At 34.7% G+C, this 26,292-nt stretch overlaps 1 protein-coding gene across 3 annotated transcripts in view; it reads right to left on the bottom strand.

Moving 5' to 3' along the window:
* Positions 1-25,210, bottom strand: part of NOVA1 (NOVA alternative splicing regulator 1) — a 149,524-nt gene extending 124,314 nt beyond the window's left edge. Inside the window, exons 1-2 of one of the 3 annotated variants that reach the window (XM_079768553.1) lie at positions 24,411-25,210; positions 22,506-22,649 (exon numbers count right to left, since the gene is read on the bottom strand). In XM_079768553.1, coding sequence (XP_079624679.1) covers positions 22,506-22,649; positions 24,411-24,546 — 280 coding nt within the window. In that variant the 5' untranslated portion in view covers positions 24,547-25,210. Of the gene's footprint in view, positions 1-15,498; positions 15,579-17,284; positions 17,344-22,505; positions 22,650-23,678; positions 24,218-24,410 lie in introns of those variants that run through there. The other 2 variants (XM_079768554.1, XM_079768557.1) reach the window with 2 other exon arrangements.
* Between the last annotated feature and the right edge of the window lie 1,082 nt (positions 25,211-26,292).

Below are 26,292 nucleotides of genomic sequence, written 5' to 3'. Positions count from 1 at the left end.
ATTTATCTCAAAAATTCTGTTCATCGTGGCAAGTACTGACTAAGCCTAAGATCTAGACATACAAATTATCAAAAACTTCAAAGTGACAAAGTTCAAGATGCAAAACTTGTATACTAGTAATAACAAATAATTATCACACCCAATTTAATTTTTAATATAGTTTTACTTAGTTCAGAGAGGAAGGGAGAGGGAGAGAGAGGTAGAAACATCAATGATGAGAGAGAATCATTGATAGGCTACCTCCTGCACACCCCCTACTAGGGATCAAGCCTGCAACCAGGGCATGTGCCCTTGACCAGAATTGAATCAGGGACCCTTCAGTCCACAGACCGACACTCCATCCACTGAGCCAAACCAGCTAGGGCAATCACACCCAATTTAAACTACAGTATATTAGAGATCATAGCCTAAAACAATTTTCTATTTGAAAAGAGTTAGTCCGACATTGTTTCAAATCTTTACTTCTTCAACAGTATTCTATTTCTAGTGTGTAGATCTTGTCCTTCAGTATTGTAAATGAAACAAGCCCAAATAATTTTTGAAGTTCTGATTCAATACCTACTTAAACAAGCGCCCATTGCTTTTTGCTATTTAATGACTCTATACCTTTCCTTTCTGGTTCTTTACCTTAAAGGACCCACGGAAGTAAATGTCAGAAGGATAACAGTAAGAAACTGTCTTCTTCTTCATTCAAATAAAGATAACATTTATTAAATAATTTTTTCATACTTAATTGACTAAAGTAATCCATCCTCAATCACTGTGGTTATAGCACTAAAAATCCTGTCACTGGTAAAACTGAAGTTATCAAAATAAACTTCTCATAGAAACAAATTCAGTAAAAAGCAAAAAGCACTATGTATTATCTAAATCATACATATGTGTGTATGTCTGTACATACACACACACGTACATATATTAAAACTAATAAGTAACAATTGCAGAGGCATTTTGTTCATAAAATATGACACATAAAGGTAAAACACCCTGGTACACCTACCATCTCCTGAATCACCTTTTAATTATTCAGGAAGCACTGTCATGATCCTATAATGTGCTGAAACAGAATCATCTGTAAGTTTCATATTATGCAGATACTTTGCCTTTTTAAAGTATTCCAAACCAGCCCTTACTGTATTAAGATCGATGCGTTATAATTCATTCCCCCTTGTTTAATATTCCCAAACTCTGTAAAATGTTATTTTTTGTGGATTATAAATATGCCTAATAAAAGTATTTTTCCTGCCTTAAGAGCAGTAATTGGTAGTATGTTATTTTGGCCCAGAAAGTAAATAATATGGATTAAGAGATTTTGGTATATGTGCAAAAGGATGATTACTGATACCTCTCCTATAGTCTGGGGTTTGGAAACTAGAACCCAAAGATGAGAAAAGAAGTAAATAAGTACACTCACATTCTAAAGGGAACTGAAAACAACTGAGGCCACACAGTTGCTCTTGTGGGAGCACGCTCCCCTGCGGTGCTGCAAGACAGGAGGAGATCTCTGCATACTGAGTGCACTCACAATAAGAGACCACCTTTTCACTCCGGGCTTAGAAGAATACTTACATATTAGACTATGCCTGAGTGGCTGGAACACAGAAGGCCTGAAAGACAGTTCACTAGGATATCTCACTGTATGAAAAAGCTATCATTTGGACGCCTGCCACTAAAGGCAGCATTAAATGGCTACTCAGTGTCAGTCACAGAGGCAGCAAAACTCAATGAAATATTACAATTATAAGCCTAGTGAAGTAAAAACAAAATTTTGCCCATTTCTTCTTTCCACCCAGACCCTAAATCTAAAGGAGCTAGAACCAGAATAAGGGGGAGGGATGAGGTATCTCAGCATCAATCCATGTCCCTACTGAAACCTAAAAGAGAAAGAACAAAATACACCAACTTCAAGTTCCAAGGGCCCAAAGCCTGATTAGTGCTAGGGTAGAGGAAGAACTTCAGATCAGACATAAGGTTCAAAATTTTTACTATACAAGACTGGATGGGGTTTTTAAGGCCAAAGATGAATGGGAAGTTATGGAATATGCCAAGATATGATTCTCTGTTACCCTACTAGAGTCTATACTGAGCACAGTTTCAGGTTAAACATCTGAGGATGGAGAAAAGCAGCAAGAACATAAAAAGGAAGATTAATTCAAGGCACAATTCATGGGTAAAACAGACAAGAATTGGCAGCAATTAGAGAGGAAAGAAGAAAAGAATAAAGAAGAGCTCAAGATCAAATACAACTTGTGTTTCTAATTGGGTAACTTGAAAGTAAATGGTACCAATAAATGAAACAGAAAAAAAAGGTATGTTTATAAATTATAAAAATAAATACAGTTTTGACTATCTGAATTATTCACCCTACTCATTTATTCATATATATGAAATATATATTGTGCACCTACTATATGGAAGACCCTAAGTCAGTGATGGCGAACCTATGACACGCGTGTCAGCACTGACACGCGTAGCCATTTCTGATGACACGCGGCCGCATGCCGAGGATGAAACATTTGCTGCTCCTGAGGATGAAACATTTGCGACTAGAGTCTTGGAGTTAGTTTTTTCCTCAAAGTGACACACTACCCGAGTTATGCTCAGTTTTTTGGCAAAGTTTGACACACCAAGCTCAAAAGGTTGCCCATCACTGCCCTAAGTATTAGGGATACATTGTAAATAAGGGTGACATGGTCTTTATTGTCATAAAGTTAATAGTCTCCTGTGCTATACAATTATAATGAGAAGTACTATATGCTTCATGAACACAAAAGAAGGGTAGCTTAACAAGATTTAAGTGATCACGAAAAACTTCCTAGATGATAAAGTATGTACTAGTAAGTTGAAACCTTAACGATATATATTAGTAGTGTGTGTGTGTTTAAGAGGTGTTAATACAGGAACGCAACCAAATATGTGATGACTAGATGACTGAAATATAGTTCCATGAATTAAGGAACTAAGAGGATGTCAATGGCCTTTAAGAGAGCTGGGTAACTTCAGGAGAATACAGAAAAAATAGAAACTAAGTATACAGATTATCCTTTCAAGAAATGTAATGACTATAGAAAGGGAGAGAGGCACTGACCATAAAAGAATTATGAGAATCAAAGAAATGATTTAGTATTTTATAATTTAAGATAAATAGAACTGAATACATTTTTTAAGCCAAGGAGAATCATCTAATAAAAAAATAATAAGTAAGATCCAAAAGAATGAGATAATAAAACAAGAGTCTGAAAAAGGTAAAATGAAGCCACAAAATGGGGGAAAAGAATTCCCTATCTAGAAATATAGAAAGGAATTAAAGGTGAAATTACAAACTATTTGGAAGTGTAAAAAAAAAAATTGTAAAGTAAAAACTAGCTGTTTTAAATTAAAGAGAGAAATCAAATCCATGAACTAGAATAAATTTCCATATGACAATATGAGGACATTCTCATTTGATAAAAGTTATCTCAAAATATTTTACAGAAAACACTTGAATAACTTCTTTTTTCTGTAATTTCTTTAAGGTGAAATACTAAAAAAAAAAAAAAATGAAGTTTTGATTACAAAATTCCAAATGGTTCAGTGTTTATGTATTTATCATTCACAAAGTGTACATATATCACCTAACATAGTTTACATTTTAAGCAAATTGCATCCTCAAAGATCAATAGATTTCATTTTGATACAGTCCAATGAACAGGTATTATTTACAAGTGTCTTAATCCTACTAATTCATATTTATTCTTTAAATATCAATTCCCAAAGGTACCAAAATTTTTATGCTACTAAAATGAATGTATTCCTTAGAATACAGATTCTTGCCCTGGCCGGTTTGGCTCAGTGGATTGAACGTCAGCCTGCAGACTGAAGGGTCCCGGCATGCCCGGGTTGCAGGCTCGATCCCCAGTAGGGGCCGTGCAGGAGGCAGCCGATCAATGATTTTCTCTCATCACTGATGTTTCTATTTCTCTCTTCCTCTCCCTTCCTCTCTGAAATCAATAAAAATATATTTTGAAAAATTAAAAAATAAAAATAAAAAAAGAATACAGATTCTTTCCTGACTAATTCTAACAAAACTATACATAAACTCTAGCTTTTCAGAGTTTTAATACTGTATTCACAGCTAACCACATCCTTGGTTGGTTAATTCTTTACTTGGCTAAGCAGAGCAGATTGCATTTTTGCAACATTTACTTGTTTTTTATATTGGCTTCCATTTAAGGCAAATATCTTTAACAGAATCAGAATTATGACAGATTAGATGTGAAGTCTGACAGAAAGAGAGAAAATAAGAATGACTCTAAGAATTTGGTCTTAGAAACTGGAAGAATGAAACTCCAAATAAGATGGAGATGATTGTGGGAGAAGTAGATGTGGGAATATGACAGAAAGATCAGAATATTTAAAATCATATTTAATTCTAACACTTATTAGACATGCAAGTGACATCAAGTAGGCAGATGCATCAATAGTCTGGAACTCGGGTGAAAAGTCCAGAACGAACATAAACATGTGGTAGTAATCAAAAAACAGAGGGTTATCTGAAGCCATGATTCGGGATTGGACCACCAAGGGAGAAAACATGAATTGTATAAAGAAGAAAGTGGTTCAGGGACTGAGTTCAGGGAAATGGAAAGAAACGAGCAGAGGAAACTTGAGGCTGTGATCAGTGAGGTAGATGTGTGCTGAAAGCAAAATGAAATGTTTCAAAGAGGAGACAGTGATAACTGTCAACTGCTGCAATCAGCTGATTGGTATAGAAAGATAGAATTGAGGACTGACCATTAGATTATCATCACTGATGTCACCAGACCCTGACAAGAGCAGTTTTACTGGAAGGGTGGAGTCAAAATCCCAACTGGAATGACTTTAAAATAAAAATCGGAGGGGAGGAACTAGGGATAGCACAAGTATAGACAACTATTTTGAAGCATTTTACTGTTATTGGCATGGTAATTGAAACAGAAAATGCAATAAGGAGAAAATGTTTGTTTTTTTAAGATCAGAGAAATAACAGTATGTTTGCAGAATGAAATAAAATAAGAGTGGGCAAAATTGATAATGTCAAAAAAAAAGAGAGAAGAAAATATTCCCAAACATGTCTGAGTAGCTAAGAGGGAATAAAATATAGAATAAAAGCAGAGGATTGGCCTTTGCTAGGGGCAGGGAAAGTTTATTAAAATAATAAGAGAAAATATACGTATACTGGACAGGTGCTGATATAGTTAGGTGACTAAATCTGGTGGTGGGAGCTTATGAAATTTCCTGTAATCTTATTTTCTCAGTGAAATGGAACATAAAATAATCAAACAGGATAATAGTGGACTCTGTTTGGGAATTGATATTTTAACTGATTATATATTGTGTAGCCTACTGCCTTAGTTCCAAAGAAAATTGAAAATGCTACAAGTGAGAAGAAAGTTAAGGTTATTTTCAGCATTCATAGCCTTTTCAAGTTTCACTACTTCCCAAAACCAGACACTAATATAAAAAAAGATAAACCTGAGTCATCTCTACCATAGGCTATCATAGATTCTTCTTCTATAAATTACCAACTTTCAGTATCACTGTCATTCCAGTAAGACTTTAAATACTCTAATCTCCACAAGTTCTAAGTCTCCAAGAATAAATCCATTACTCTAAATATTACATGGAATTAAATGATCTTTAGCAAAGTTTCTCACTTTATATTTTTCCTATGGCACCTAGTATTCTTATATATTCAAAAGTACAACATTCTAAACATAAAACTGAATTTACTCTATACTATGACAGATATTCACTCAGATTTTATATTTTCCACAAAGCAGCCCCAAAATCACTATGATCTTAATTACATTTATTATCCTTAAGGCACATTCATACAAAACAAAATCAGATATACAGTTTTTCATGCTATATTAGAATATTAAACATTTAATATATAAATATTTAATATCTAAGGCATCTAAATACAGCATTAAATGTATACATTGATTATAACAAAATATAGACATATCATAAAAACAATTATACCACAATGGCAATCAAAAAATTTGCAATGACTCTTGGAAAATATGAATACTTGTTAAGGAACGGGGACATAAACCATGACCCCTAAAGGATACTCTTAGTGCCCTGGCCGGTGTGGCTCAGGTGATTAGGCGTTGTCTCATGCACTGGCTTCGAGTTCAAGGGCACATGCCGAAGTTGCAGGCGCTGATCCCTGGTAAGGGGGTGCAGGAGGCAGCTGACTGATGTGCTCTTACATAGATCTTTCTCTCTCCCCTTTCCTTTCCTCTCTCTCTAAAAATCAATAAACTATTCTTAAAAAAAAAAAAAAAAAGCTACTCTTAGTAAAACTACACCATTAAGTTTTCTTGGGTCTTTCATGGAATTTGCAGGAACATGAATTAAAATGTTCAAGACCCTCACAGAGCAATTTAAAAATTTTAAGCTAAAAAAAAGCTGAAAGACAAGCTTTGTGAATCATCACCTATATTATTAAACATCTACCCTCAGCATTTAATACATGAATACGGAAAGGATTTTCAGAAGTCTTAGTGTCTTGAATCTTAATACAAATAAGCCTATATGCTTATATGAGATTATAGTAGACTTCAATATTATAAATTCATGTCCCTAGTTTTCACCTGAACTATATGAGTAAAAAATAAACAAACAAAGCTCTGCCTATCTTCAAGGGTATCACAGAACACATTTTTAGGCTATGCAAGTAAAAATATTTACACAGCTGAGATTGGAAGGACACCTTAGAAACTCTATAAATCCATTAAACAAGAGAGGTGATTTGCTAAAAACTCATTCCTATTCATAACAACTAATATCACTTGTACTTATATCCTAAAAATATGAATCTATGTAAAAAGGCATTTGTAAAGTCTGAAAAGAATATACACCAGATTATTTATATTACTTATCTTAAAGGAGTAGGACGAGGTGAGGTTAGCATTAACTTTCTCTGCATAGCCTGCATTTTTGTAACAATCAATTGTGAGGAAAAAAATTTAAAAGCATCCTTATAGCAACGTTTCCCTTTTAGGGCCACATTCATGTAATTTATTTTACATTAAAATCTCTGCTGTAAATTTTGTATTATTAAATTAACAAACGGTTAAAGAAGATAAAAAAAGATAGTGTCATAAAATGCTTATTATACATCAGGTATTATGTGACACACTTTTACATTTTTCCTTTTATGGTACCTAGACCAACAACTTATAGCTATGCATGAGGTACTAATATCCCCATTCCACAGATGAAAAAGTTAGAGGTCCACGAAGATTACATTATTTGACCAAACTCATACAGCTAGTAAGTGACAGAGTTCTGATTTAAACTCTGCTGTGTGACACCACATTCTCTGGGAATCTTGTCAAACTACAGTGGGAAGGCAGGGGTGGGTTGGGGGGGGGGGGCGGGTAAGAGATCAACCGAAGGACTTGTATGCATGCATATAAGCATAACCAATGGACACAGACACTGGGGTTAAGGCATGTGCCGAGGGGTAGGGGAGGCCAGGTGGGAGGTCAATGGGGAAAAAAAGGAGACATATATATTACTATTTGTAATACTTTAAACAATAAAATAAAAATTTAAAAAAAAGAATCTTGTATTTCATCTCACATCTACAGAAGGCATTACAGAGCATTGAGCCATTTGATAATTTCTTAATAAATCTCACTGTGTAATATCCAAAGCATATTTTCCTCATAAAAATTTTGATTATACTAAGTACTACCATAGTGATTTCACCAGACCTTTCTAACCCCAAGTAAATAATTTCTAGAGTAGTGGCTATATATGATTTAAGTGAAAGACAAAATCTTACAGTGCTAACTGAAGAACACTGAATAATTTCATGTAAAAAATTAATCTAATAAATTAAACAAATTTTCAAACTATCTTAGAAGTCTAATGTAAATATGAAGACACAAAAACACATAGACAATGTTAAGGTTCTATGTTTATAGGGGGTAGGCCAAGACAAAAACTTGTTTTTATTACTCCATTTTGCTTATTACAGTTTTGCTTTCCTTGGCAAAAATAAATTTGTAGCTTTTCCATACAAATAGGGAAAAATTACCAACCCATCAAAAATACCTAATTATTTCCTAGTGGTGGACCAATGTGACAGTTTAGTGAATCTCAACTAAATTTTGAATACTTTATTTCTGAATTCAAATGTATAAGTAGTTTGATGCAAAGAGTTATAGAATAACAGTAAATAAACAGGTTCATCACAAACTTGCTATAACACAAATCATTTTAATTATCACTGTCTTATTTTCCTCAACTGTAAGAAAGAAATAAAAATTCCTACCTACATTAATATTTAGGAATTAAAATAAGAGTAAGGAATGTAAGATCTAACTAAGCTGTGACTAATACTAAGTAACTTAGTTAAATAGTTTTACACTTTTAAAAAGACCATCACTTTTTCCATTAATAGTAATAGAAATAGTTTAAGTATGCACATACAGAAATTCAGAGCCTGGCTCTTTAAAAGATACTGGATTTAGATAATGGTTAACTTCCCAAACCCCGAATTTTCCTCAAACAGAATCATATTTATTATATTGTAAGTTCTTTAAAATGTACATAGTCTTTACCTATGTTATTTATCCCTTTAAATTACTTAAATTATCCCTGTAACATTGCAATTTCTAATGATTTTTAATACAATCTGCTGAATTATTTGAAGGGTCTTTTGAAAAAAACAACATTTTAAAGAATTAAGGGGAAAAAGTATGCATAAGAAAGATGGAATATGATTTCAAAGTTGAGTATTCTGTCATAAAGGGGCAATATTTATTGTAGTTTGCTTTAAATGGCTTTATTGCCACGACCACAGAACCTCAAAGCTTTTCCTAACAATATATGTACATTTACTAAAAATAAAAATATTGATTTCCATTCTTAATTATTTGTTTTACTAAACCATTTTGGCCACATCAAATCTATTAGCATTAAAAAACAATATATATGGTTACTATTCACGTTCATAATCATCTAATTACATACTATCTATTTGTAAGATTCTTATTTTCACAAACTTGGAAGACTAATAAGTCAGTTACTAAGACAGATCATGGGTAAATAATTTCAACAGAAAAAAAATTATAAGAGGTAAAAAGAGGGATTTATAAAGTAAAAGGTTTGTCAGCATTCTAAGCCCACCAGCATGAGACCATATAATAAAAGTAGCAGCTTTCCACTGCAAAATTACTAATATTAGTAATACAGTACATTAAACATGCCATTTGAGATATATGCCAACCTAAATTGCCACATACGGCATATCCAGCTTATTATCACAGTTTGCATTTTCATATCCAGAGCCATTCTGCTTTTTAAACAAGATGTTAAACACATCAGTGTAAGTCAAAATGTGATAAGGCTTTGAGAAGAACATACCTTTCCTAAACAGAATAGATAAACACTTCAGAAAAATAAAATTATTACCATAAAGAAAACATGGCTGGAGATTTTCAGCGGAGAAGGTATAAATAAAAAATAAAATAGCATTTTAAAGGCAGAATTCATAGAAGTTGTTGAATTTAAACAAATGTTACTTTGAAAAACTTCACAAACCCCAAATTTCTTCAAAATAGAATTGTATTGTATTGGCTCTGCAAAAAGTGTATGCAGTTGTCTTACCTATATTATTCATCCCATTTAAGATCAAGTCATGTTCCCTTATAAGTGGAATCGAAAGAATAAAATAAGTCAACAAACAAAACTGAAACATACTCATAGACACAGAGAGCTGACTGGAGGTTGCCAGAGGGGAGGATGGTTGGGGGACTGTGTGAAAGAGGTGAAGGGGTTAAGAAGTACAAATTGGTAGTTACAGAACAGTCACAGGGATGTAAAGTACAGCAGAGGGAATATAGTCAATAATATTGTGATAACTATGTATGGTGCCAGGTAGGTACGGAAAATATCGGGGGACCACTTTGTAAAGTATATGATTCTAGACAGTATGCTGTACATCTGAAATTAATACAAAATAACACGGAATGTAAATTGTAATTGAAAAATGTAAAAAGAGAACAAGTCATGATATCATACCCATGATATGATTATCAATAAAGACAATGAAACTTTGCTTATGTTTCCTTTGAGTTACACAACTGGTATTATTAAATTATGAGTACTTCAATAAAGATTACACAATGAATATTTTTATTTCAAATTCCCATCTGGTACTTAATGTCAGTTTGGCTGTCAATTTTTTAATGTGTCCCTATATAACTAACTAATAATTTCATAAATCAGTATAAAATGCCAGATAAATTTTAATCTCATTTTCTAAGTATAAAAAGAGTGCCATATTTTTCAAAGTATTACAAAATTCATCTTAATTTGATAAAGTATTAAGAGTGATTCTTATACAAAATATTCATCAATGATGCTGAATCTCAAAAATCAACTGAAACACCAAACCAAATACCTACATAACAGAGAATCCCCCAATAAGACTCAATTTTCATTTTCATTGGCATAACACATACCAATATCTCTATCGTTAACAAAACTTTAGTGTTTGAATGGCTTCAAATTCAACATAAAGAAACGTATGTGTTATGCAAATCATTAATTTTCATAAAACTGAAAAATATATTTGCCCACATGCCAAGAGAGCTAGAAAGGCCTACATGTTCATATAATTTAAGAAATGAGAAAAATATTATCAGATATATGATTCTAAACATCTATGAATCAAAAGCAAACTAAAACTAGTAAAAAAAACACACACACACACACACACAAAAACAACCATGGTCACTAACTTTAAAAGCCCCTGCATAGACAACAAGATATATAAAAGTGGACAAATTTCAAAAACAGATTTTTATCTCCAGATCTTCCCTGATTATAGTAAAATATTCTTCACTGTTATTTGTCCTTCCTAGGTCCCCAAGCTATTTTTCTTCTACACTTGGCACATACTTTCGTAATAAAAGATAGCTCTCATATTTTTTAACATCTTTTTCAGTATTCCTAGTTGCCCTTAATCTTTTCCTCTCTAAACAAATTAGTCTTCTCTTTAATTCTACTTATATTCCCTAAGCGGAAAGCCAGACTCCTCAATCTACAACGCAACTCTTTTTAGATAACTAGGTCAATCCTTCCTCCAAAGTGCAAGTGACACTATCTATATTTATACGAATGATACATACATTTTAATTACAGTACCACTATCAGTCATTATATAGATACACAGATGTACTTTTTCTTTAAGGTAATTCTTCTCTAGGGTGAGTATTTTTTCAAACTTTTTTCCTTTTTCATATGTAGTACATTCTCTTTTACTTACACAAGTATCTCCCTTGCCCCACTCTCCCCCTACAGCAATATCCACTTTTTATCCCAGTAATACCAAACTAATTTTGGACCCCTGAATATACAAGGAATTTTTTCATATTTCCATGACTATACATTTTATCTCCTTGCTTCAAATGACCTTCTACTCTTGTCCAGGCAGCATATTGAAATTCAACCCTCAAACCCTGTCAGCTTTCTTTGAAGTCTTCTTTGAAGTCTACTCTCTTCTCTCAAGATCCTGCCATTGAAAGAGGTAGTTTCAAATTCTAGACATAACTGTATCATTATACAAGTATCAAATTTTATAACCAGTATTCATCTTTCTTATTTCTTATCACTCCCTTGTTTGAGAGAAATATCTTCAGAGCATTTTACACCTAAATCTATCCACAAAGGGAGCACATAATCGTCCATAAAGATGTTAAAATCTGGCCATGGTAGTAAGGAAGGTAAGGGGAACCAGCCAGGTAAGGAAACACTAAGTTATTTTAACCCACTATTCTCAACCAGCTTAAAAAAAAACAAGTTAGAATTTATTAAGATGTAGGGGACTAAGCATGAGACCAAATAGATTTATCTATTAAATATTGGATGGTTCACTGGTTTATTTTTTAAAAAATATTGATTGATTGATTCATTCATTCATTCATTCATTCATTCTTGGTCCTCTATCAGAACTTGGACACCCACAGGAGTGGTACAGAGGTGAAGTTCACTGCTTTATTAAAGTAAAAATTAAACAATGTGTTTATTAATATAAGAAAACCACTAGCATTTCATGCATTTCCCTAAGTTTTAACTATTTAAAAAGTATTAAAAAGACTGAGGTAGCCCAAATTCAGTAACCTTAAATCTCAAATTTTAAGATCAAATAAACACATATTAACACCATGATATTCAAGTTAGTCAAATTCTAAGCAAATAAGTCCCACTCTACTTGAGAGCTGGTATACTTTTTCCTTAGTAAATAAGAAAATTAACTAGTTCCCTTTCTAAAAGTCATAATGTACTTAATATACATGTTCATTTCTGCACTATAGGTGAGGAAGAAGATATTAAACTAATGTAACTTTGACTTTGTGATTAGTAATTTTGATTTTCAAGGTATCTCAATAAAAGTCATCAGTAGGTTCTGTTCCTTACTGCACAAGTATCCACGTGGCAGCAAGTAAACTATAATACGATATACTATTAAGTCTTGTAATGAAAGTATTTCATTACTTCATTAATATTAATTAAGCTCATGTTCTTAAGACAAAACATCTATTAAAATATATATTTTATTGATTTCAGAGATGTAGGGAGAGAGAGAGAGAGAGAGAGAGAGAGAGAGAGAGAGAGAGAGCTAGAAACATCAATGATGAGAGTTACTGATCAGGTGCCTCCTGCACACCCGACACTGGGGATCAAGCGGCAACCCGGGCATTTGCGCTGACTGGGAACAGAACTGTGACCTCCTGGTAGGTCAATGCTCAACCACTGAGCCACCATGGCCGAGCAAGACAGAACATTTTTAAAGTGTTCTTCATTTTGGAATATTCTCCATAACACTGGTTTTCTTCACACAGGACATCTAAATAGAAAGCAAAATTCCCCTAACATACTCCACTCTTCTTCCTTGATATTTGGCCCATATTTGTCCTAGTGCTTCTATGGCCACTTCTTATTTGTTTGCATTTTTAATTCATTAGTTCACTTAACCCAAAATACAGATTTTACACAAACACACACACCCCATCACAAAAAAGCTAGAAATATAATGAAAAAATAAGATGGATTGCCTTCTACATCCATTGTAATGATATTGCATGAGCCCTTCAAAGAAGCCTCAAATTGGTCTTTCATTCATTCATACAGACATTCATTTAAATTTTAAGTACTATCTATGTTTAAAGCACTGGACTGGATATTAAAGATATAGCAGCAAGCCTGAAGGATGACATAAATTCCTTCACACCAATGGAGCTTAACTCAATTTTTCAACTGATATAAGTAGACTATTGCAAAAATTTTTTTTGTTTTAATTTAAAACTGTGAATAAAAAGCATCTTCAAAATCACATTAAGTACTTTCTTAATCATATCAGAATGTGGTCTAATAATCCAATGGCATCAACATCATAATTTACTGAAAAGTGGACTCATTTAATGAAATGCATGGATAAAAAAATAATGATGTATTTAAATGAATATTTATTATTTATCTTCATTTTTATTTAGATTGCCTTACAATTAGCCTCATGCTCATTTTTTTATCATAGTATTTTCTTTTAAAACCAACTGTTATGAATACCTAGCTAAATATGCAATACTTAGGGTCATTTTTATAAAGTCATAAAAATCCTAAGAAACAAAATTTGACTTAGAAAGTCTATACTTCTTTAAAAATTAAGGTCAATACTCTAACCAAAAACAAAGAATTGAAAACATTGAGCTATGAAACAATGGAAGCAAGCCAAAAAACCAAGAACTCAAAAACTTTGCAAATGAAGAAAAGCTACAAAGCTACAGAAGTCAAATCACTCTGAAAATATTGCCATTTTCATTTTTAAACAATACAATTATGGGTAAACAGAAAATGACCAGGAAATATAATTTATCATTATATCATTTTTAAATGTGTGGTAATAATAAAGAAACCTGTCTTTAGACTCCAGTGTAGCAAATCAACAACAAAAAATTACTGTAAAATAACTACTGGCTTTCAACTTAGTTTTTAAAAAAGGGGGTGGACATATTCATTTTGGAAAGAAAAGAGAGGAGTAGTGAAGATATATTTCCTGAGTCATATCCAAAAAAAAGGGGGAAAGTGTCGAGCAAAACCAAGAGAGACTGAAATACTTACTATAATAATATCACAAATTATGATCTGTGTTAGAAAACACAATTAAAAGTTACAAGAAAATTATTGGCATACATCACGTAATCTCTTGCTATCTTGGTGTCCTCAAACTGTTAAATGAATATTCTGGAAGAGATCATATCTAAGCTCCATTCCTCTCAACTAGTTTTACAGGATTTTCCAATCCCTTTAAAAGAAAGCCTCTTCACCACTCCTAAGTATCCTCATTAAGTCTTTGACAGAGATGCCATATACTATGAACATTTTAAAACAAAACTCCAGGGGACAATAACAATAAAAGCACAACTTTTTATGGTAAAGAAAAACATACCCATATTCCTTTACAAAGAAAAGATGTTTTGTAATAATTCTAAGTCATACTGACCAAAGAGCTGCCTACAGCTGAGTTCCTAGAAGCATCTGACAAATACACATAATAATTAACAAGAGAAAAGATTCTAGACAGATTTCAAACTAAAAAGTAAAACTAGGTTAGTTTTTTTCAAAGTACTTTTATGACTTTATAAAAAGCATAAATTAGTTTTAGAAAAATTTAAAATGAGTTCTACAAAGATTAAGACTGTGAATCAATAGTCTCTAAGAGCTCACTTGCCTTCAACACTAACTTCTTCAAAAACAAGTATTTCAAAAATAAACATAACACAAATTAAAATGCTAGTTTTTCTAAAATATTTAGTAACATAAGACAAAAACATGTACTACAATTCCCTATTTTTTGTTAATGAAATGTACTTCCCCATTCATTCTATTCTACCCTTCCCCCAAATTATTAGACCTTAAAATAGAATCACTGCCCAATCTAATTCCTAGAGCAGCAAATTATTAAAAATTTAAATGAAGACAAAACTTTCCTTTTTAGGATAAGAATGATTTTTAAAAACTGAATCAACTGCGAGTCAGCATTTATTATATCCTAGAGGGAATACAGAATTTGAAGTCTTAATTATTAATAAGTTCATTCTGTGAAAACTGATCCTGCAAATGAGATATGGGGCCTTCAATGTATAACTATTCCAAAATATATATATCTAGTTTTCAATGTATAACTAGTCTTTAAAACAGAAAGAAAAGTTATTTCTCAAAACTTCAAAAAGTTTGCTCAGCTTCACAAGGAAAGTAAGAAACATTACAGTCTAAAATTTAAAAATTACTGAGTTCAGAATAAAATTGATTGGAAATTACAAATATGCTGAACATCAGTAAGACACAAACAGGTCTTAAAATTTAAAAAAATAATTTTATATGTCAATTATTAAATAAAATTAGTTTAATAATGGTAAAAAATGTTTTATTTTCCACACCAAATAATCTTACCTGAGTCATTTTGTTGTTAAAAAACTCAAGATACTGATTTCATTTTTCATCTGGTCCTGTCAACGATGCTATGACAGGCCCTGCAGGAAGCAGCAAAAGATCAATGATGGAGTGCAGATATTATGTGTTTTCATGATCAACTTTTGTTATGGAAAAGGATATCCATATAATGGCTTGAAACTTAGCAAATATTGAAAGTATCTCGAAAGGTTTGTCAGTGTACATAACATTCGTTTTTATACTTTGTAGTCTTAAAATGTTTAATCTTATTATATTTTTAATCAAAAACTTAAAAATGACAGTGAAGTATATATGTGAAACTTTAAAGAATCATTTTTATATTGATGAGAATTGATAAGAAAATAATAGTCCACAATGTCATAAATAAAAAATCTTGATTGAAAAATTAAATATGTTTAAACATGTGGGAATGATGCTCTTGATGTCTAGAGATAATTATTTTAATCTTATTTCACATATTTACCATAATTACCAATAAATTACGAACTATGAAAATTTTAAGCAAAATAAAATTTAATAGACTTTTCTTACAAACGGTAGCTTCAGAATCAGTTATTGGCAATACTGGTAAAAATTCCTCAAGAAAAGTATATGTTACCAAAAAAATTCTGTACAAACTAAAACTTAACTAGGTAACTGACAAGTTACATTCAATAGATACGAAAAAGTTCAAATTAGTAAAACTAAGAGTAAAGCTGTTTCACAGACTCCAAATGATTTTTAAATTCTCAATTATTTTTAAAAGTCTATAGTACCTTGGAAGATTTAATTGACATTTTTACCTCAGGAACTGTTTCCATTCAAGGGCCAATTAATAAACAGGACAGTGATGGGATACCTATATTAATTGGGAATACTATTAGAACACACAAGAAACTTCTCTATATGTCATGGCAGTATATTGTAAGTCAGTATTTCCAACCCATTAAGAAACTTAAAATATAAATAAATAACAGACTGATGTTTTTAGAGTTTTTATTTAGTCAAATTTTAATTTACTTGTAATAAAATGTGGTAAAGAACCATTTCAACAGCACCTCAATATTACATTGTAACATCCTAAAAATATTTTTAACATGCTATCCTTGTCTTATTTGTTGGAAAACTTCAAAACACTCAGCAAAGTTTGCATGTCAAAGCTCCTAACATGCTGAAAAGATACACTTTATTTTACATGGGTCATTTGTCCAATAAAAATAAATGAACAAACGTTAATCTAAGATAAGAAAGCAAAAAGGACACAATGTATTTCCACTTTTTCTACTCCCTCATGATTTGAAAATATACTTTCAAATACATTGGAATTGAAAAATTTAAATTTTTCGGAACTAACCTTATTTTACTTTTGCTTCCATACCTAAAGCCACCTCTCCATCTTCTTTTTATGTGGATTCTATCAGATTTATGAAAATTAGTTTAGTTTCTAATATTTGCATATTGATAAATGAAAAAACTGATGACATATCTTTAAAGAATAGGATGAAAATGGAACTTTCACCAACCCGAGCATCAGAAAGTTCTTATTGAAAAGTACTGCTTCATCTCTTGCATGTTGCATTTTATGCTATGACACTCCAGTCTCTGAGGGTCAGGTTAATTAAGCTCCATAGCAGCTGCAGTGCAATGTGAGACACACACTGCTGCGGAGCCCACCAGTCCAGTCCAATTACCTGTAGTATTCCAGCACTGGACAAGTGACAACCAACCTCTTCTCTCTAGTCACTTGCTCCCACTGGTCTACTGATAAATGTTAGAACAAACTAACCTCTTTTTGGAAAAGACTGCAAAGCTGAATGCACCTGCTGCAGGCTGCAATGATGAGTCCCAGAGAGATGTTTGTCAGTCAGATCTCTGCAGATGTTGTTTAACTTTATGCTAGAGCTGTATCCAAAGATGGAAATGAGATGGCAATCAAGCACAAATCTCCCGCCCTCATTCCCCCAATTTTATTTTGAAAAGCTGCACTTGCTCATAAAGTTGTGCTCTAAAATATAGCTCCACTAAACTGGAAACAACTAAGGCTAAACTCTATAGTAAAATATGTTAGGTTAAGCACTGAATTTTAGTCAACAAGTGGCATAACTGTGTTCAATAAATGTCATTTGTGTCATGTAAGAGCTTAAAAATCTTAATCCCCTGTAACCAGAGGGGGAAAAAGCAAAAGTATAACATAGGCAAGTTTTAATTGGTGGTTTGTTGATCGAGTTTTTAGTGACACCACATACTTCTTATAGTTCCCAAGACACAGATAATTATTCCTCTTTGTATATTATACAAAACATCTTCAATACATAAATATTGAGCTATTTCACCAACTGTGTTCACTATATTTAACTGTTCCTGAAATCCTTTGGGGATGACATTTGAAAGACAAAGTTGTTAGATATACTGCATTTCCTTACAATGTCACAGATTCTAAATTAGCTATTTTTCCAAAATCCAGAAGGCTTCATTCAAATACCAAATTTTAAAGGACATTTTGTTATATTATTCATGAAAACACTGACACTATAAATGATGTTCCATAACTTACTAAATGGATGATAAAAGATATAACATCAGAATGAAATAAAATGAATAGCTAAGATTTTTAAGGCTAATTCAATCTTTCTAAAAATTCCATGCCATAAAACATTTGCTTATATGAGTTAAGTATTATCTTTTGGAGACAAGTTTAATATAGGTTGTGCTATGCCAGTAACATTCCTTTAGATGTTAAGGTCTTCTATAGCTTAAAGTGAGAAAGAATTAAAACTGAAGCAAATTTTCAGCGATGCATTAATATCTAAGTGAGAGATTATGGTTCCTCCTTCAACTGAGGATACAGAGAGATAAAATATAAAGTAACTCACAACAATAAGTAGTATGACAAATATAAATATTACAACTTTAAGATTTAAAAAAAACATGTTATCTATCAGCAACTCTTTATCATACTGAAATTAAAGGTATAGAACAGTGTAAAAGGTAACTATCCTATTAAACTGAACAATATTGGAAGTTATACTACTTGATTTTCTACTTGATAGAATTCTATTTATCTACTAATTTTGGCTTAAAATATATACCAATAAATTTCTAAGATGCTCTGAATCAAAGAGTATAAACTATAACTTTTAATAGCTATTTAAAAGTATTCACTGCTAATATCATAATACCCTTCCTTCAACAAGGTAAACAAAAGAAGTGATCTATTTTAAACTGCTTTAACTTCTCTGATTTCCATAGAAAAAATGATCATTCCAATTCTAAAGGTTAAATTGGCCACTGAATTTTCCCCATGTCAAAATTAAGGCAGTCTGGGATATTTCCTTTACTAAAAGAAAAATTCATTTACATTCAGCTTTTCCATGATTTCTTAAAAAATGCAACATACAAATGATTTATGGTTTTTTAAAAAGCATCACCTAAGTTGGACAGTGATACAATTAAAATATAATAAATGTAGGTATAATATGTTCAAATTTTAACATAAGGACCATAAAAGAAAAGAATAATAGTAATTAAATGTGATTCAATTTTTAAGTGCAAATATGAAAACTGTATAAATTACACATAAATATATGCCAAGATTATAGTGAAAAGATTCCTGTTTGATTGATATAATGAATAGCTCCAGTGTCATACAATAGAATAAAAAATAGGTACACAATGAAGTCTTCTAAAATCTAAGGCATATGAAAATATTTATTTTATACATCCTCTACTTCTCTAAACTAGTAAGTTTTTCCAATTACCTACCCGAACCATTCATTAAATATTTTTAACAGATAAAATCAATCTGTTTATTAACAGAACTAAACACACCTTCAGATGCCAATTAAAAAAAGAAAAGAACACTCCTACCATTCTGAAAATAGAGACAGCCACATAGTCCCCCAAATGAGAAAGCTGGTTTTTACTACATGGCAACACCTTTAAATAACCTAATTATAAAAACTGATATATAAATACATCATATTAGGTTGCTTTAATTAAGAAAAAAGATATATCCATAAACCACCAGTAATGTTAGTATTCTGTAAAATTTAGATTTTTAAAAATAAATGAATTACATCACACAACAAAAAGTAAATCTATTTGTAGGTCATTTTTTTTTCTGATTACAGTAGTTGAAAAATGGACTTTACAATCTTCATCATACAATTCCCCAAATTATTGTATTTAATATATGACATGCTGAAATACACAATGCAACATACAGTACTACAAATTCTAAATTCATATTAATTAATATGTAAAAATATTTTCTTTATTTCAACCATAAATATAAAATATTACTCAGAAAGGCAAGGTTGCTTAAGACATTTTCAAGATATAACCTGAGCAAAAAAAAAGAAAAAGAAATATGATAAATATGAGAAGATTATATTGGCTATACTAAAAACAATGCACATATCATTTGCATTGAAATTTATTAAAACATCCCCAAAGTGTGTCTATTTTTTGCATACATATCCTGAGGAAAGTTTTTGTCAAATGTAGTAGTATTTTATCTAAACCTTTTGAACACAGTTGCATTCTGTTTCAAAACTTAGGTAATTTGAGAAAATCCATTAGGTTACAACTAAAGTACACTTTCACCAAATACACTATCTTACCAAATGAGACACAGGAAAATGTTCATGGGTTAAACATCAGGCATATTCATTCCAATAGAATAAAGAGTCATACATATATGAAACACACAAAAATGTACTTCTGAATTATTGCATAATCCTACAAGAAAGTCTTTATAACTTCCCAATATAAAGAAAAGCTTTAAAATTTAGTTCATCCGAGATGAGCAAAGTAAGTATGCCTTAAGTATATCTGTATATCGAAGTAAAAGAAGTTGAAAGGCACTGAGAGACTGTTATTGTGAAGAATACCAGGACTTTAATTCCACAGGCTTGTGGTCAAGTGTGAACAGGAAAACTATTATAATTAAAGTCTATCAGAAGAAGAGAGATACATCTGTAATAACCTAGTTAAATTTTTATTAAAACACAAAGTGTTCAGAATTAAAGCTTCTTATAAATTACAAGGCTTTGTCTTATCCTTAAAATCGATTCTATAGTGTATGATTTGTTTCCACCTGTTACAGGCAGAGTATAAGCCTTCTTGTATCCAGACATTTCAACTCACATTTGATCAGGTTACGTCACTGCACACACAAAATTTTAGTCAACACATTTTAGTTTTCTTTTTTTAAAAAACAAATATTCTTTTTCTATAGGAAAAACATGACTCCGAACTATAAATAAAATAACCAATTTCAATGTAATAAGAAAAAATGCACCACTAAGTGGACTAAGAACAAAAGATATAATTCTTGGTGTACCCTTTCTACACCACTGAAAATAAACTGTATTCAAATGAAAAGGCATTTAATTTACTATTTGGAATATCCTTGATAAACACCAATTTTCTAAAACATCCCTGAACATCTGATACCGCCTCATGTATAATGCAAAAAAGCTATTTCATTTTCACCTACTGAAAGTGAATTTAATTTACCATTGCAGTCTTTTCCTAGAACTATCACGCTATTAATTCTGCAATCAAGCTCTTTTGAGTGCTTTTATTTATATTTAGGTTTTTCACAATTCCAAACTGAATTTTTCCATCGTGATATATCTTTTAAATATACAAATGTAAATATATTAGCAAACTTTCTTAATGCATAGGGAAAGTTTCAGAGACACGGAAAGCCACCTACAAAACTACACTCACAGGAAACAAACTTTCGAAGGACATCATATCTCATAGATTACATTTTAGTTTAATAAATGTAATGTTCACCAAATATAACTACACTTAACTTACATAACAAATGAAAGTTTCAACCATGCTAAAACCTTCCTAACCAGCATAATGGTCCATTTTCTACCAGCAAGTGATTGGCTATGAAAAACAAATCCTCCAAATGTTCTGCTTACATTCGTGACAGATGTCTTTGCTGTATTAAAGAACTCTTACTGAATTAGATCACTGAAAGAAAATCAGCTTTTCTTTGCCACCAGGAAAAAAAAAAATAGCAGTATCGGTTCCTCTCAGCACTGAATAAAAATTTTTTAACCATGAAGACAGAATAGCCCCCAAAATGGCATAAGTTACATCTAAGTAAAAGCAAATCAATGAATGTTTTATCTAGGAAATACACTAGTTAATTATGGAGTTTTTCCAATTAAGCTTAAAATCCATATATTGAGAAGCAAAATGATTTTAAAAAAGAAGATGAACATGCATAACTGTATGACACCTGAAATTTAAAAAGCACACTGAAAAGTACAAAAAAAAATTATACCACCTTGTAAACTTGCCATATTCTAATGGGTTACAGTACCAAACGAACTGTTAACATATTTTAATCAAACGCAGCTCTCAAGTAACAAAATTTTGAAGCATTATTTTACTTCTTACATAATATATTTTCTTGTCACAATTACATTAAAAACACAATATTTTAAAAATCCGAAGAGGCAGCACTTGTCCTCTTTACTTCACTCCAGGGCCAACAAACAAAGCAATGAAGCAGAAAGAGGTACATAATGGATTTAGAAGTAAATGGTCCATTCTTTAAAAAGGCTTCCTACCCCCTCTTCTGAATTCACTCTAGACTAATTGTCATTACAATGATGTCTGAAAACTTCAGAAGAACCCTATTTCCTGATGCCAGCTGTCAATGCTTCTATCTTTAAATTTCAGAGTTTGCTGTGTTTTCTTTTTCCCCAGGAAGAAAGTATTTAGAAATACCTAGGAGATTCACCTCGCAATTGGCCTAAATCACAGACACAGTATATCTATTATAGAAAAAAAAAAGACATAACCAACAATGGAAATAGTCTTTAAGAATTTCCACAAACATTCTAATACAGTAAATGCATAAATACAATAAAGCCTACACTATTGAGAATTTCTTTCAATACAGCATATAGCACACAAAGAACTTCTCTTTCTTTCCTTGGGGACTTATCAAAAAATCTCTTCACCATTGCACCTACCTGGGTAAAAATCTTTGGACTTAGACAGCTTGATGGTGGCTCCAGTTTCTTTTTGCAACTGAACAATTGTCTGTCCTCCCTTCCCAATTATAGATCCAGCAGCATAGCTAGGTATGAGAACCTTTAGAAAATACTGGCCGTCTTCTGAAAAAGGCAAAGAAATATACTTCGTTAACATGGTAATTTAAACTCTGTATCCCCTCTCCACCCTCAAGAGAGAAAACCAGCAATTAGAACATTAGGCATATAGCTGAAGGAAATAGGGGGTTAATTTTTTTTTAAAGAACAAAAATGAAACAGTTATACGGAAAACTAAGTGTGTACAAATGTTTCCCATTTTGTAAGATTTATATTTTCAAACTTGGATTTAAAATCTAAACATGTTCTATTATTTTGCAGCACTGTAGAAACTGATGACTAAATTCCAGTTGTTATTCCAAACATGGAAGTCTTCCAATTCTATCTGGTTACTATGGTAAAACAAAATGAACTGACCCTTTCACAAAACTTCGAGAGATTTATAAAATGACAAACCTTCTCGTAACATACCGCAAAACAAATAAAAGGACGGTAAATGGTGATGAACTATGTTTGTTTGACATTAGCAAACACTTAAGGACTACAATTAGCCATTACAAATATCCTACTTAAAGTATGCAAAACAACCATTCTCCTACCAAATAATCCACCCAAACTGTAGGGTGTATTCCAAGCCTTCAATAACTGCCAGGAAATAACTCAAAGTGATTTGAACTGGCAAATCAAACTAATCCGGGGGTATTTCTTCAGCACTTCTTAGTCTACCATGATCTCCTTTAAGCTCATTAATTAAAAGACCTTAAGAATTCTGCCAGCGCTTAAAAAGCTTAGGAGTCATTTATATCAAATACACTTAAAAATGACCGAGCAGATAAGGTCCCTTCTCCAAAATAACTACAACATTTAAAACGGAAAGGGGGTAAGATGAACCAAGAAAGAACGAAATGCAATGTTTTAAAAATTAGAGCCAACTCCATAAACTTTAATTTCCGCAAAAAAAACTGATCACGTCTTAAAGAGGAAACACCCCGGAAAATCCAGCTTCCTTCTGTGAATGAATGTTCCCAATTTTGCGGGTGTGCCGTTCGCAAGCCCCCCATCCGTCTCTAAGGCACATGCTGTCGATAAATTCACCTCTGCCTCGATGCATCGGGTGCATTGTTAAGATGACTCCAGTGCAAATGAAGAAGCGATACCGGTCCCGTTATAACTCATCTTCCCCAGGAAGCGCAGGATGTTAACTAACAAGTCACAGTACCAGGCACCCCCACCCTCCTGTGCACACCGCGGAAGACAAATCAATGAGGAATTTGCACCGACAATGTGAAGTGCGCTAAGAGCCTGCACTCCACCGAGCTTGTGCAGACTACTTGTGGCCCAAAAGCAAGGGGATGGAGAGGAAAACTCTCAGGTGCCCCAATCCTCTGCTCTCCGCTACCCGAGCGCCACTTATTTATTTATTTTATCACACAGTTCAGTGCAGCGCGCCTCTTCGGGCGGCCGTCACCTCGCTCGGGGGTCATCCTCCTCCTCCTCCTTAGCGGACCCCCTTGGCCCAGGTCTAGGATATTTAAAGGGTCAGCTTTTCGACCGATTACATGGAAAGATGGGTCTATTCCGAAAAATCGGTCGCCATTTTGATGAATGATAAACACAGAAATGGAAAGGTGTCCGGAGACGGCGAGGTGCGGGGCAGGTGCAGGGGAGGGGGCGCGGGGCCAGGGGCGCGGGAGCCGCGGGTTCGGGCTGGAGGTGTCCGGGCCGCGGGAGGGAGGGAGGGCGGGCGGGCGGGCGGCGGGAGGGAGGGAGGGAGGCAGGGCGGGCGGCGGGGGATGGGGCCGGCGGGGAGGTGGAAGCGATACCCACCGCCCGTATTGGTCCTCTTGGTGCTGCCGGCTTCAGGGGGGGCTTCTAGCGGCCTTTTCCGCGAGTCCGGCGGGTCCAGGTCTATGGGAACCCCAGTGTGGGTCCCGTTCTGCTGGATGGGAGCTGCCGCCATCATGTTTGCAGTTCCTGCCGCTGCTACGGGGAGAAGGTTCTCCCTTTTGTTTTGGCTTTTTCTTTCTTTTTTTTTTTTTTTTTGCGTTTGGAGTTTCTTAAGGTTGTTTTTTTTTTTTTTTTAATCGGATCAATAGAAATCTCTAAGAAAAAAAAAAGCTATGTTGCTGGTTTGTTCTCACTGGGGAGGGGGCAGGGCTGAGGAGCAGCTGCAGTGCAGTGTCAGGAAGGAGACTAGGGAATGGAGGGGGTGTGAGAGACGGAGGGTGAAAGAAGGAGAAGAAAGGAGAGCGGGGGAGCGAGTGGAGACGGGAGAGGGGCGAGTGAATGAGCGGGAGGAGGGAGCGGGAGGACGGGCCGAGGGAGTGGGAGCGCGAGGGCTGGCGGGCGCGGGGAAGCCGAGGAGGAGGGGAGAGCGAGGGAAAGAGTGAATGAGCAGGAGGAGGGGAAGGAGGTGGATGCGGAGCGGAGCGGGCGGCGGAGGAGGGCAGGAGCCGGGCAGGAGCGCGGCGGTCCCCGCGCCGCTAGCGCTGCGCTCGCTCCCGCTGCTGGTGCTGCCGCCGCCGCCGCTGCCGGAGCGGTTCTGCCGCTGCCTGGGCTGCTCGGCGCTGCTGCTGCTGCTGCTGCTGCTGCTGCCGCTGCTGCCCGGTCTCGCTCATTATTTCTCCCGCTTGTTGGGGGGAGCGGGGGGGGGGGGGGGGCAGCGGGAGGGAGGGGGGTGACTGCGAGGGGAGGGTAGTGAGGGGTTGAGTTCGGAGACTCCCACACACTTCGCGCTCGGGTCCTCGCCTCTCAGCAGCGCCGCCGCCTCCCCGCGCCGGAGCCTCGGCCCGCGGGGGCGGAGGGGCCGGGGGGACCCGGGCGTGCGCGCGCGGAGCGGGGGCGCGGGGGCGCGCGCCGGGGGCGGGGGCGCTCCCGTGGGAAGGGTGGGGGTGAAAGGTTGCGGGGGGTGGGGGAGCCGGCAACGCGGCTCAGGCAAACGTAAGCGGCTTGTCGCCGAAACCGAGGGGTCCGAGCAACGCGCTAGGCTGGAAGGCGGGAAGCCGGGATTACTGACAGCGGGGCCAGCCAATAAAGTGGGGGAGTGAGCCGGGCGCTTCGGGCCCCTTTCCAATCAGGGATCTTGGGGGTGAGAGCGAGCGAAGGGGCGGGGTGGGGTGTCCGTCCCGCCGGGACCGGCGCGGCGAGGGCTTTGGGCGAGTTTGGGAAGGGCATTCGAGTGACCGTGGACAACTGGTGGGACAGTGTCAAGGCTGAGGTCCGAGCCTGAGCTGTATGCTCCCAGAACTTCTAGCTAAGTGCATTCGTTTTTCTTTTTAAGAGTAAGCTGAGAGACCTTAGTTAACGTCTCACTCATCGGAGATTTCCGACCGGGTGATTAGCCCAAGGAGTGTTTCTGACTCGCACTGTGTAACATCCTTAGGGAATGTACAGTGTCCCTCCCGCCTTAAATCCTTTCGGGAACAAGCCAGGGTATAAATAAATAAATACAGCTAAGCATTTGGGTCCTTCCTTCACGAGTCGCTGGTACGCAGACGGAAGACAGGCAACAGCTGAGTGTGTCCAGAAAATTAAATATTGATCGAAATATGCATATAGGAATAAAATTCATTGCAATGTGCACAGCTTATGGTTTTACAGATCTTGGATATATTACGCACTTGAACTTCAACCTACAGGGGGGAAATATTAATTTATCTGGAACAGACCCTGAAAGTCTGAAAAGACTCAGTTTACAGATGGGTAAACG

Source organism: Cnephaeus nilssonii, assembly GCF_951640355.1.
Source record: "Cnephaeus nilssonii genome assembly, chromosome: 4".
NCBI classification, from domain to species: domain Eukaryota; kingdom Metazoa; phylum Chordata; class Mammalia; order Chiroptera; family Vespertilionidae; genus Cnephaeus; species Cnephaeus nilssonii.
This window is presented reverse-complemented; position numbering and strand designations above follow the sequence as displayed.